General features: G+C 39.1%; 2 protein-coding genes across 5 annotated transcripts in view; both read right to left on the minus strand.

Moving 5' to 3' along the window:
* Nucleotides 1-3,180: 3,180 nt before the first annotated feature.
* Nucleotides 3,181-4,793, minus strand: LOC126723126 (hydroquinone glucosyltransferase-like). Its single transcript, XM_050426413.1, has one exon. It carries the CDS (start codon nt 4,724-4,726, stop codon nt 3,314-3,316), a length of 1,413 nt encoding a protein of 470 aa, XP_050282370.1. The 5' UTR covers nt 4,727-4,793; the 3' UTR covers nt 3,181-3,313.
* A 3,074-nt stretch (nt 4,794-7,867) lies between these two features.
* LOC126723127 (hydroquinone glucosyltransferase-like) overlaps nt 7,868-13,284 on the minus strand; it is a 49,211-nt gene continuing 43,794 nt past the window's right edge. For 2 of the 4 annotated variants that reach the window (XM_050426415.1, XM_050426414.1), the window contains one exon: nt 7,868-8,821. In XM_050426415.1, coding sequence (XP_050282372.1) covers nt 8,028-8,821 — 794 coding nt within the window. In that variant the 3' untranslated portion in view covers nt 7,868-8,027. The remainder of the gene's footprint in view (nt 8,822-13,284) is intronic. The other 2 variants (XM_050426417.1, XM_050426416.1) reach the window with 2 other exon arrangements.

Consider the following 13,284-nt stretch of genomic DNA (forward strand, 5'->3'; position numbering starts at 1 on the left):
CAAACAATAGAGAACAGAAGTGTCAAAAAGTGACAAAAGAATACAGAATAGACAACTAATGAATAATGGCAAACAATAGAGAAGAAAAGTAGAAAAGCAACGATGAAGAAAGTTAAAAATTAAAAAAGAAGAGTTTCATGTCCTAAGAGTAAGGTTGATTTGTCCAATGTGATGCTAAATCAGCTAGTGCCTTTGTAGGAGACCCATTTGGGCTAAGTGCTTTCTCAGCAGCAATCTTTAGGTCTTTCATACGGTTATGAATTTTCTTTCATTCTTGTCTGACCATAAGACTCTTTATAACTATTGCAATTTCCTCTCGATCCACCAGATTTTTTTTTTGTTAGCTTTTGGTCTCAGTGACACTTTTAGATCCTTAATTAATAATACCGCATTCATTCTTTGTTCTACGAAAAGTGGCGATGCAATTAACGGTATACCTTGCATGATACTCTAGGGTCGAATTCCAACCACAGTGACTTAAGAAACCACCAGTGGAACCGTGGCTAAGGACTTGTGCTCGTGGTGCCCAAGAGGGCACCACTAGGCCTTGCTCTTTGGTCCTCTCTATAAACCCTTCTGGTAAGTGCTATATTTTAAGTGCTGTATCGGAAAACTTTAGAAATAGGATTTTTAGTACTGTATTTTAAAATTTTTAATTGAATTCAGACATATGATATGAATTGACCAATACAATACACACATAATGATGTTTTCAAGGACAACTTATTTTAATGCAACATTGTATTTGAATGTAGTTAGAGGATCTAAGATATATCACTTAAGAAATTGTGCATAAGTTTTATGTGTTGAGAGCGGGTTTAGGGTGGCAACAGGTTTTATGGGGAAAGGAAATTGTTGATGAAAGTTCAAATATGTGTATAAACACCCTTGAACGTTTAAACCCCAATTTACAAATTAACCAATTCAAGCTTTATGTCAAACAACTAGTGTGCGGAAAATGAACATAAGCTATAATATAGAATTGGAAAAACTATCTAAACCAAATTAAAATCACAACCCACAGCAGATAATAAAAGGCAAAGATAAAGGGAAGGAAGATGCAAACACAAAGACAACACGCGATGTGTTATCAAAGAGGAAACTGAAGCCCTCGGCATAAAACCTCTCTGCGCCCTCCAAGCGGTAAACAATCCACTAGAAAATGTAGTTGGGATACATGGACAACAATAGACCCTCCAAGCCTAATCTACCCAGTGTACCTAAGCCCTCCAAGCTTCTTACTCCAACGAAGTTGTGGCGAACTTTTTTCTTTTCTAGCTTCCCGGATTTCGCTACTAGACCATAGCATCAACCAATGTAAATTGGTTCCTTCCTAACTGTTTCCCAAAACACCAAACAGCCCTCTCACAGTGATGAATATGGTGAGAACAAGATTTTGGTAAAATGCCTCTCAAGGATTTGACAATGGAGAGGAAGAGAGTTGAGGAATTTGAAGAGACTCTAATGTATAGATTGTAGGTGAATCAATCTTGCTTTACTCTAGGGTTTCTCTCTCAAAATTCTCTCTGGAAGCTCTTTTTCATTTGTGGGTATAAGGGATATTTATACTGAGGAAAGAGGAGAATGTGAAACGTCAGGTTTTTCAAAACAGGGGTGGCTCGCGGCTTGATTGAGTCGTGAGACCCAGTCGCGAGATAACCGTATGGCCAGTTGTCCTATTTTGTCCTGTAGTGCTCCAGCTAGCATGACTGTTCACCTTCTAGCATGCTTGGCACGTGTGCTGCATCTGGCGGCTTGCAGCCTCAAGTCACCCGCGAGATCAAGCCACAAGTCTCTGTTTTCTTGCACACTCTTGAGCAATTGATACTCTATCTCACTCACTACCCTTACAACAAACCCACCTAAATACAGGGTTACTAAATGTTGTAATACAAGCAAATTTAGCACGGAATAAAGCCAATAAGATGGTTGATTAAATTCAACCTTATGGTTGAATACAGGTCTGAGTTGTTACAATTTTCCTTTCGACGATGGCAGAAACTGAACTACTACTACAACGATTCTCAGCACTAGCTCGACAAGTCGAACTCATGCATATTGGATTCTCAGCAGTTTCTCTCAACCCTATGCTCTAGGGAACTTGCATCTTAAAGTTTACTATATAAGAAAGTATAGAGCATGCTTTCCAAGAGCAATGTAGCGTACATAGAATTAGAATTTTTCAAGCTCTCTTGAAGTATTAACCAAAGACCTTTGTTCAAGCAAAGGATTAGGTGATCAAGTGAAGTTGTTGCATCCAATTTAATTTACAATCAAGTTAATGGAACAAACTTTTGAGAGGTAATCTCAGAGTTATGACAAGGAGTTTGTGTGCAACAAATCCGGAATAAAAGAGTTGATGTGACCACATTAATAAGCACTACATAAAGTAGTTTTAGATTTATGATTAAATCTTTAGTTTAAACTTCTATTCTTTTCTAGTGGATTTTTTCCATGTGGATTGACAGTTAAATCCTTCAAGATTACATTGTAAAATTTTTTGTTTTATTGGTTCTCCCAGGTCATCATTTGGTGTTTCTATGTGATCCATGTTTGTGTAATGTTATTCAATTCAAGTCTAAAACGTAATTAATCTAATTAATTAAATGGCTAAGAATTGATTAACTTTGTTACTAATACCAGGGCTTAAAACCCTAACGGGAAGGAAGGATTTAATTGTTAAAACACAAAATTTAGTAAATTTAAGAATTTGTTTTTGAAAAAACTAATTCCTTTAATATTAATAACGATATCAGAGGGTGGGCGCCTGCCAAATTTGCAGAAGTTTTGGTAGCGGTGTTTACTACGGTTTGAGGGATTTTGATGCTACTGATCCTATAAAATATTTTAAATTATATTAACCTATTGAATATTTTAAATCATTATAAAATTAGATCAATAAAATAGATGGGTATTAGTCTTTATTAAATAATTATTCAAGTTGTGTCAATAATTGTTTGAATCAAAAAAAGTTACGTATACACTGACGTTTTCTTTTTTTTTTTTCTTTTTTTTTGAGAAAAACGTATACACTGACGTACATGTTAATCTTTCTGCTTGAGAGAGCCCCACCTTCTTCAATCTTGTACCATAAAATTAAGATGTATTATAATGTGTGGTCACATAGAAATTAGAAAATGAGCACTATGAAATAAACGATATAATAAAGACGTGAAGCAGTTAAACAATACGTCACAGGGTGTCAAAAGTGATACAGAATAGACAACTAATGAATAATGGCAAACAATAGAGGAGAAAAGCAGAACAGCAACGATGAAGAAAGTTAAAAATAAAAAAAGAAGAGTTTCATGTCCTAAGAGTTAGGTTGATTTGTCCAATGTAATGCTAAATCAGCTAGTGCCTTTGTAGAAGACCCATTTGGACTAAGTGCTTTCTCAGCAGCAATCTTTAGGTCTTTCATACGGCTATGAATTTTCTTCCCATCTTCTCCTACCATAAGACTCTTTATAACTTTTGCAATTTCCTCTCGATCCACTAGGTTTTTTTCGTTAGCTTTTGGTCTTAATGCCACTTTTAGATCCTCAGTTAATAATACCGCATTCATTCTTTGTTCTGCGAAAAGTGGCCATGCAATTAATGGTATACCTTGCATTATACTCTCTAGGGTCGAATTCCAACCACAGTGACTTAAGAACCCACCCGTGGAACCGTGGCTAAGGACTTGTGCTTGTGGTGCCCAAGAGGGCACCACTAGGCCTTGTTCTTTAGTCCTCTCTATAAACCCTTCTGGTAAGAAGGAAAGAGGGTTGTTGTCAAGGGTTTGGTCACTAAAATATGCAGCTTGAACCAATTCATTATTTGGGCTTCTTACCACCCATAAGAACTTTTGCTTACTCAATTCCAATCCTAAAGCTAGCTCTTTCATTTGGTCATAAGAGAGGGTCCCAACACTCCCAAAGCAAACAAATAGGACTGAGTCACGTGGTTGACTGTCCAACCATCTTAAACAGTCTGACCCTTCAACCTGTTTAGTTGAACCACTTTGAATGATGGGTCCAATTGCATAAATTGTGCCACTCTTAACTTCTTCATCTTCCAATGCTTTTATAACACTTCCATCCAATTCCATGAAGGTATTAACAATAATACCCTCAACTAATCGCATCCATTTTGCGCCGCGAAGAAAAAATTTGTAAAATTCAGTTGTTCGATCTTGAATCGGGTCTAGAAGATCTCGACCGTGAATAGGCACGCACCCCGGAAGTTTCACTGGTTCAGGTAGGTCTCTATACTCGCATGAAACTGTCTCATCCAACTTTGGCAAATGCAAAACCGACGACACAACCATAGCATTTGTTGGGTAGAAAATGTAGGGTGAGACATTGAGTTCCTTAGCAACATCAAGAGCATCCGTCCCAAAAAGATCGACCACCAAAGCAACTAACCGAGTAGTTGCAACCAGTGACGTTAACACATCACGAAGAGGTGGTAGTGAACGAGTCATGGTGAGAGTAATTTGGATTCCAGGCTTTACTCCTTCAAGTTCCTCTAAGCTCACTGGTGGAAGAAAGACATGGTCGATGCTAGTAGGGAGGGCTTGAAGGACTTCTTTCATGGCTTTGGATGGAGACCCAATTGTGGGAATGATGCATGTGATGTGGAAGTCGTGGTGAAGAAGAAGAAGAAGCTTGGCAAACTCAACAAGAGGGATGAGATGCCCTATTCCTGGACTTGGTAGAATAGCTATGTGTGGTTTTTGTTCCATGTGGATTTTGAAGTGATGGCCTTTCAAAGAGAATACTATGTTTTCTTATTGGTATTTTGGGGAGGTCGCATGGTGTTTATATAGGTGTTTGGACTTGGTTGGTTCTTTCTCTCACTAATTCAAAGTCTCGGTCATTTTTTTTATTTTTTGTTAAAATTCATTTGCTTATGGGGTTGTTTTTTTTGAGTAAATGCTTATGGGGTTGTTGGCTGACTATACGCGTATGGTAATTTGACTGTTTGTTGCCTGTGAAGATGAAATAATTGGAAACTAGAGGGACATGTTCAAAAGAAGATATATATATTTTTTAATTGGCACATAGACGTCATTGCGTGCGTTAGTGTGACGTAACTACAAGCATTACTCATCCAAATTTGTGTAAAAAATGTATATGTTACGTACTGCACTACTGTAATGTAAGTACAAACCTTAATCTTCTTAATTTTTTCACCAAAAAAAAAAAAAACTTCTAAATTTTTTAAAATATATAATCAAATGAACATATTTGTTTAAATTTTATCAAAAGTTTATTTTTCATCTCTAAACTATTGAAAAATTCATCTTTCGTCTTTAATTAAACTATTGAAAATATTTTATACATGTCTTTAAATTTTACCAAAAGTTTGTTTTTATCCCTAAACTGTTAAAAAGTTTCTTTTTTCATCGTTATTTTTGTCTCTAAATTATTGAAAAAACATTTTACAAAGTTTAGAGATGAAAAAAGAATTTTTTTAAGTTTAAGGACTAAAAAATTTTTTTTTGTAAAGTTTAAAAACCAAAATAGTATTTTACCCATATATATATATATATATATATATATATATTATTTTATAAATTGATAGTTAGGATTGGAAAGATTTAAATTCTTTTTCTTTTTCTTTATTTTAGAAATAGACCATCAAAAGTTTTATTAAATAGCAGGTAAATTAGCAAAAATAAAACATTATTTATCTTTAGATGAGCAAACTCCTTCCGAACAAGGAAAAGAAGACCTTGCTTTCAAAGCTAGAGCATGTGCTACTGTATTGCTTTTCCTATAAATATGAGTGAAGGAAATAAAATTAGAGCATATCAATGTGTTGCAAAGAGTTTATAACAATTTTCGAATCACCTTCAAAGGTGGACTCATGGAAGCCATTCTCTTAAATAAACTGCATTGCTCTTCTTGCTGATAACAACTCCTGAGTAACCACTAGAGATGGTTTGGAATCCTTTCAAACAAAGAGGCTATAACATCACCACCATTGTTCTTAACCACTACATCTTCATCAAATTCCTCAAATATTGCCTTATCAAAATTTGTTTTGCAGGAGTCACCAAAGAGCATAATCCATTACTTCTTGACATAGTAAGTCGACTTCGCATGTACCAGGTTAGGTTCTGTTTGGGATTCACTTATTTTGCTGAAACTAAAATTTTTTTGCTTAAAATATTGTAGATAAATATAAAAATTAGTTAAAATAGTACAGTGGAATTCATAAATAGTACAAAAAAGTGCAGTAGGGCCCATGAACAGTAGCAAAAATGAGAATAAGTTGGCTTTTTAATTTTTTCCAAACACACATTTAGATTGTTTGAAGTTTGAGCGGTACTTTCTGCCTAAAGCAACAATCTCATTTTGAGATACCACCAATTCGTTAACCCTACTCTTATACCTATAATTCCAAACGAACCAAGCAGTGATCACAAATAACTCCAAAGTCTGTGGTCTATCACGAACCCTCATCGTTAGATCAACAATGGAATGAAACTAACGGTCCGTTTGGATTAAGGGGGAGGGAGGGGAAGTTAAGTAGAGTAGAATAGATTTAGCACAAAATTAGCTTATTTTTAGCCAACACTACTATACTCCCCTTCACTCCCACTCCTTCCCCCCTTCATCCAATCAAGCCATAAATTGTTAGAACATTTACCCAACTAAAGTCACAACTCCACACGAATTTTAACATCTCACAGAGCATAATCGAATGTTTTGCCAACTAAGATGAATCTTCATAAAAGTAAGATTGTGGACAATACAACCTACCACTTGTGTTCAAAATCTTTGGAATCAACTATGCTTGCTTGAGAGATCTAATTCTTTAACGTCTTTATTGGAAACATTAGAAGGTACTAGTTGAATTAGAAAATTCTTAGTAACATAAATATTATTAGGTCCATAAAAAATAAGTTTATAGCACAAACCATGTCAAAATAAGTAACATAAACATTATTAGGCCCATACTTGTGAAATTTCTAGAAAATTAAAGATTAATAACTATGACATCGATTACATGTTTAAATTCTAAGTTTTTGTAGTCTAAAATTATATATATAAAAAATATGTTTATAAATCAAATATTAAGTAGTATACAACTAACACGAAATTTGATATTCATGTTAAAAACATGAATAACTTGCAATTTAGTGGTTAGATTTTCAATATATATAGTTATGTTAAAATTTTTATTAGGAGTTGTAGCTAATGGCTACAAGAAAGTTTTTAGCTAATCTTTTTCCTAATTTAGGGTTCGTTTGAGATTCGCTTATTTTGCTGAAACTGAAAACTTTTTTCTGAAAGTATTGTAGATAAAGGTAAAAGTTAACTGAAATAGTACAGAAGGGCCATGAATAGTACCAAAAAATACAGTGGAACCATGAATAGTAACAAAAATAAACTGAATAATAAAATAAGTTGGCAAAAATAATTTTTACCAAATGGATACTCCATCTATGAAAATGAAAAAGTGCAACCCTTTTTTCCTAATAGCAATCTAAAGAAAAAAGAAAATTGAAAAGACAAGACTTCTAACCAACATCCCAAAAATCTAAGTCTCAATGCTTATTATTTCTAGATTGTTTGTAGAGTGATTTATATATGTTATGAGGAATTGGGGATAATGCGTGGAAAAATGGTTGAGGGCATTATTAGTGGAGGCTGCTAGGTGGCTAGAGCCTTTCGTTCTGTAGTTAAGTGGGCTAAATGCGGTAGTTCCCGTGCTGACAACTGTCGAAAGTTTTATGTAGTTTTTGTGTAGTAACTTGATGAGGAGTAGCCGAGAATAAGCTTAAGAATTAGGATTGTGACATGATATAGTTAAAAAATAGAAAATGAGCACTATGAAATAAACGATATAATAAAGACATGAGACAGTTAAAAAATACAACGCAAAGTGAGACTTGTTATCAAAAAAGCAAAGTGATATAGAATAGACTCAACAGAGTCAGTAGACAACTAGTGAATAATGAAAAACAAGAGAGGAATAAAGCAGAAAAACAATCATGGATAAAGTATAAAATTAAGAAAGAAATGTTTCATGTTCTAAGAGTCAGGTTGATTTGTCCATTGGGATGCTAAATCAGTGAGTCCCTTTGTAGAAGACCCATTTGGGCTTAGTGCTTTCTCAGCAGCAATCTTTAAATTTTTCATATGGTTATGAACTTTCTTCCCTTCTTCTCCAACCATGAGACCTTTTATAACTTTTGCGATTTCTTCCTGATCCACTAGGCCTTTCTCGTTAGCTTTTGGTCTCAGTGCAACTTTGAGAACCTCAGTTAGTAATATTGCATTCATTCTTTGTTCAGCGAAAAGCGGCCATGCAATTATTGGTATGCCCTGCATGATACTCTCCAAGGTTGAATTCCAACCATAGTGACTTAAGAACCCACCTGTTGAATTGTGGCTAAGGACTTGGGCTTGTGGTGCCCAAGAGGGCACCACTAGACCTTGTTCTTTGGTCCTCTCTATAAAACCTTTCGGTAAGAAAGCAAGAGGGTTGTTGTCGAGGGTTTGGTCAGCAAGGTATGCAGCATTAGCCAATTCATTATTTGGGCTTCTTACCACCCATAAGAACTTTTGCTTACTCAATTCCAATCCTAAAGCTAACTCATTCATTTGGTCATATGAGAGGGTTCCACCACTCCCAAAACAAACAAATAGGACAGAGCCACTTGGTTGATTGTTCAACCATCTCAAACAGTCTGACCCTTCAACCTGGTTGCTTGAACCACTTTGAATGATGGGTCCAATTGTATAAAGTGAGAGATTTTTAGCTTCTTCTTCCAAAGCTGTTATAGCATTTCCATCCAACTCCATGAAGGTATTAATAACAATACCTGATGATACTGAAAACAATACCACCAATGAGTCGCACGCTCCTCACTCGATCGCAAACGGCACCTGCACAACGAAAAGGAATAACCTAGCGGAGTGTACCGGTGTGGTACCGGCCAAATACCCTCCGAAGGTCAAGTTAGAACTATTCTCACTGCTCTAGAGTGCTAGAGAGGGTAAAATTATGCGTACCTTGGATCATGAGGGTGTTAAGGTTTTTATAGTAGCAAGGGTCATGCCCTTTTCCCTTAGAGTAGAAGTCTTTTCCTTATAGGAGTCCTTTTTGGGCGTATTTTTCGGGATCCTTTCCTTATAGGGGTTTCTTGAATATTCTATAGCGTGGGAAACAAGCCAATCCCTTACTTGTAGCGTGGGGAGCAAGTCATATTACTTTGTCCGTCAGCCTCAACTCATTTCCTTCAGCTTTTAGACCGTCAGCTATTAAGACCGTCATGCTAAGAGACCGTCTGCTATGGCTCCGTCGGCTCTATGTATGGAAGATCGCACAGAACCGTCGGTCCGAGGCCAGACTCCTTTTATCCTTATCAGTTGCCCCCTACTCTACATGTTCGACGCTTACAACCGTCAGCATGTTGAGTTATTTTTTGAAACAGAAAAAGAACTACAAATGCCTCCTCGAGCTGCGAGCTATTTAATGCAAGGTTACGTGGCGAGCGGTCGTTGGCCTCGTTTCTGGGCACGGACGTCGCCTCGCATTCCGTGCGTTTTTTCCCTTATATAAATATCACGCTTTGCTTCATTTTGTCATTTTAACTTCGCAGATCTTTTTATCAGAGAAACCGTCACTCTCGCTTACGTTTTGCTCCGTCAGCTCTTACCAGTACCGTCACACTTTGTTCCATTTATTCAAGATCTATTTCACCTGTAAGTTCTTCTTCCTCTCTTTTTGCTTCTTTTTTATTTTTACTTTTTGCCCAAGAATTTCTTTTATTGAGAACGTCGGTCTAGGAACTTAGGGTGTATCCGTCACTTGTAGGTAGTCAGATGTCAAGTGACGCGTCGAGTGATCAGTCGTCAGTCCGCGACGGAGCGGGCTACGACGAAGTCTTTGGCTCAGGTCAAGAGTCCGACGGCTTTTTGGAGTCGTCAGGAAAAGAAGCGTCCACCCAATCCTTTAGTGTTGATGTAGAGGACCGTGTTGAGGGAGTTAGGGGAAAGGTGTCAAGTGAGGTTGAGGTCGAGGGGATCGACGAGGAGGTTGTTGATGACGGGAACTGGGAGGAAGGTGACGAAGAGATCTATAGTGACGGAGATAGGGATGACGGTAGCGAGGTTAGTAGTGATGGTAATGAGGATGAGGATGACGAAGAGTCCAGTGAGGGAACTTCAGGGAGTTCCGGAGGTAATCGTCCCTTCATCCTTCTAGAGGAGTGGGCCGTCAATAAATTTCTCCCCAAGATGAGCAACAGAGTTTTTTCTGAGTTGCGTATTCGCTTCCAGATCCCAGATCACATTCCCCTCCGTCTCCCTAAAAAGAATGAGAGGTGTTATACAGGGAGGACGGCTGATGTGGGGATGTATGATGCCATGTTCGCGGCTGGCCTTAGACTTCCACTGACGGCTTTACACCGTCAGCTGGCGGATTTCTTAGGATTATCCGTCAACCAGATCTCTCCGAATGCCTGGAGGATCTTTATTGGAGCTGAGGTTCTTTGGGGTCGCTTGAGTGGGGGGAACCGTCAACTTTCGATAGACGAGTTCTTTTACTGCTACCGTCCTCAGCATAAAGTATCCGCCAAGGGGACATATCACTTTGCACCTCGTGAAAAGAACCTAAGATTAGTGTTTGATATGCCGGATTCGAATAGGAACTGGAAAAATAGATTTTTCTTCGTTAAAGGGACGGACTGGGTGTGTCGCCCAGATGAATGGGATAAGTTGCCCGGGGGTTATTTTGATAACACCTGGGCTTATATTAAGGAGTCAGGTTGCCCCCGTCTCTTTCTTTTTTCCGTCGCTTTTCATCTTTCAGGGAACTTTAACCGTCTCTTTAACACCGTTTATTTTCTTTTGTTTCAGCCGTCGCTCGTCCGGAGGTGTCTGACGAACAAAGAGATTTCATCCGTCGGATACTTACCATCCCACTTGAGCAACGTAGGTGTAGGGATTTGATAACCTTGGACACTCTACATTTGTATTGCGGTGGTCCGGAGCCGACGGTTGAAGCTCGGAAGTTGGAAGAATTTTCAAGAAAGCGTAAGTAAATGTAGTATTTTAATCCGTTGGTATTTTATTTTGTCTGTTATCACTTATCCGTCACCTCACTTCGTGCAGAGATGGAGGCTGCGAAACAGAGAGTGAGGGCCGCTGCTGCCCGTAAGAAGGAAGAGGATAAGGCCAAGGGGAAAGAGGGAACGTCAACCCCTCATTCTTCTTTGAAGGGTCCGATCAAGAGAAAAGCTGACGGAAAGGATGATCCTCCTTCTAAGAAGCCAACCGTCAGCCTTATGGACGTTCCTTCCAAGAAGTCGCCCTCCAAGTCTGGCCATGGTGCTGGGAAAGGGGTGATGACCTCTTCTGGCCCCGTCATTGAGGGCCCCCGTTCCTTGCTGACTCACAAGGATTACGCTGTCGAGGGGGTGGAATCCCTCATTAAACAGACGGATCTGGATCCTTGTGCCCAGCTTGGTACGGAGGACCTTGGAGCGTCGGCTTTCTTCGATATTGCACGGGTACGTTTCCTACTTTGATCAATCTGATATTTTCCTTGCTTAATAGCTGACGGTCGTGTTTCCATCAGGCCTTGGTCCGTGTCAAAGCTCTTCAGGACCGATGCGTGGCCAAAGAAGGCGTCGTCTCTCGGGTGAGGAGGCACAATTCCACCCTGATGGACCAGCAGGCGCAATACAAGGAGGCCGTCCGTCTCCTAAACACAGAGCTGAAGGAGGTGAAGGAGAAATTAGGAGAAACTGAGGGCCTTCAAAAGAAACTTGAGGAGGAGGTTGAGTCTCTGCGCGCGCAAGTACTGACGGCTGGGACTGACGCAGTGGAAAAGTTCAAGACCACCCAGTCCTTCATTGATTCCTGTGCTGACTATTACGGCACAGGTTTTGATGATTGTCTGAAGCAAGTAGCGTCAGCTTATCCGGAGCTGGATCTTTCTAGAATCACCATGGATGCCTCCGTGCCCATGACTCCTGCTGCTGACAGAGATGACGAACCCCTCAGTTTTGATTTTTTGCTTAGCGACGCTGGGGTCGTTTTGGCCCAGCCTGCTGCTCCTACTCCTGCTGAGTCTTCAGATCACATTGCTAAGGATAAAGCTGACGGGGTCTCCAAGGACGTTCCTGCCGCTTAATCCTTGTTGTTAATTGTAATTTTTGAACAATGTATTTAAGTGCCCTTATGTTTTGTTGGGCTTTTTACTTGTAACTCTATTTACTCCCCGTTGTCCGTTACTTTAAACATATACATTGATTATGACTAATTTTAATGAGACCGTTATCTCTTTTTTTTTTATTTAGCCTTTTTCGATTAGCTCGTCATCTTTACAAGCTTGTGGGTTGGAGAGACTTATTTGTAAGTAGTTATTATTTTTTGTTTTTGGTAAGATCGTCAACATTTTGACCGTCTGTTATATAATATTTCCATCTATTGGACCGTCAGCCCTTTGGCTGTTGGCCTTTTCGGGCCGTCAGTTTCTTGGCCTTGACGTCATTTGACATCTTTTTGGTCCGTCAGTTTTGAGGACTTTCTACGATGGTTATTCCGTCAGCCTTTTGGCTTTTAGCCTTTTTTTTGGGCCGTCGGTTTCTTGGCCTTGGCCTTGACGTCATTTGACATCTTTTTGGTCCGTCAGTTTTGAGGACTTTCTACGATGGTTATTCCGTCAGCCTTTTGGCTTTTAGCCCTTTTTTGGGCCGTCGGTTTCTTGGCCTTGGCCTTGATGTCATTTGACATCTTTTTGGTCCGTCAGTTTTGAGGACTTAGTCGTTTTTGGGCTGCAAACTCAGTGGGCTGTCGGAAGGAAAATACACTTCAGCAATTTCTGAATAAAACTCCTCTTATTGCCATGCATTTAAATAAAAGTAATTAAAAACAAATCCTGCCCCTTGGGCTAAAAAAGTTGTTGCGAAAAAACTAAAATAAACGATAAATCTGAGGAGTTAAAAAAAAGAGTTGGTCTTCATGCTGCTGCTCCTATTGGTAGTACTTCCGTAGGTGCTCGGTGTTCCAAGGATGTGGTAGTTTCTGTCCCTCCAATGTTTCAAGGTGGTAAGTACCTTTTCTCTGCCATGACAAGACTCGGTAAGGACCTTTCCAATTGGGGCCGAGTTTCCCTTGGGTAGGGTCCCTAGCGGCGCCCATGACTTTTCTAAGAACAAGGTCTCCGACTTGGAAGTCTCTGTGTCGGACCCGAGAGTTGTAGGATTTGGCCATGCGATCCTGGTACCTAGCGAGCCTCTGTTCTGCTGCTGCCCTGATCTCGTCCACTAGGTCAAGC

Source organism: Quercus robur, chromosome 4, assembly GCF_932294415.1.
Source record: "Quercus robur chromosome 4, dhQueRobu3.1, whole genome shotgun sequence".
Classification (NCBI taxonomy): Eukaryota; Viridiplantae; Streptophyta; class Magnoliopsida; order Fagales; family Fagaceae; genus Quercus; species Quercus robur.

Coding starts and splice junctions, on each gene's coding strand:
- LOC126723126 (XM_050426413.1), bottom strand. CDS start 4,726: ATGGAACAAAAACCACACATAGCTATTCTACCAAGTCCAGGAATAGGG.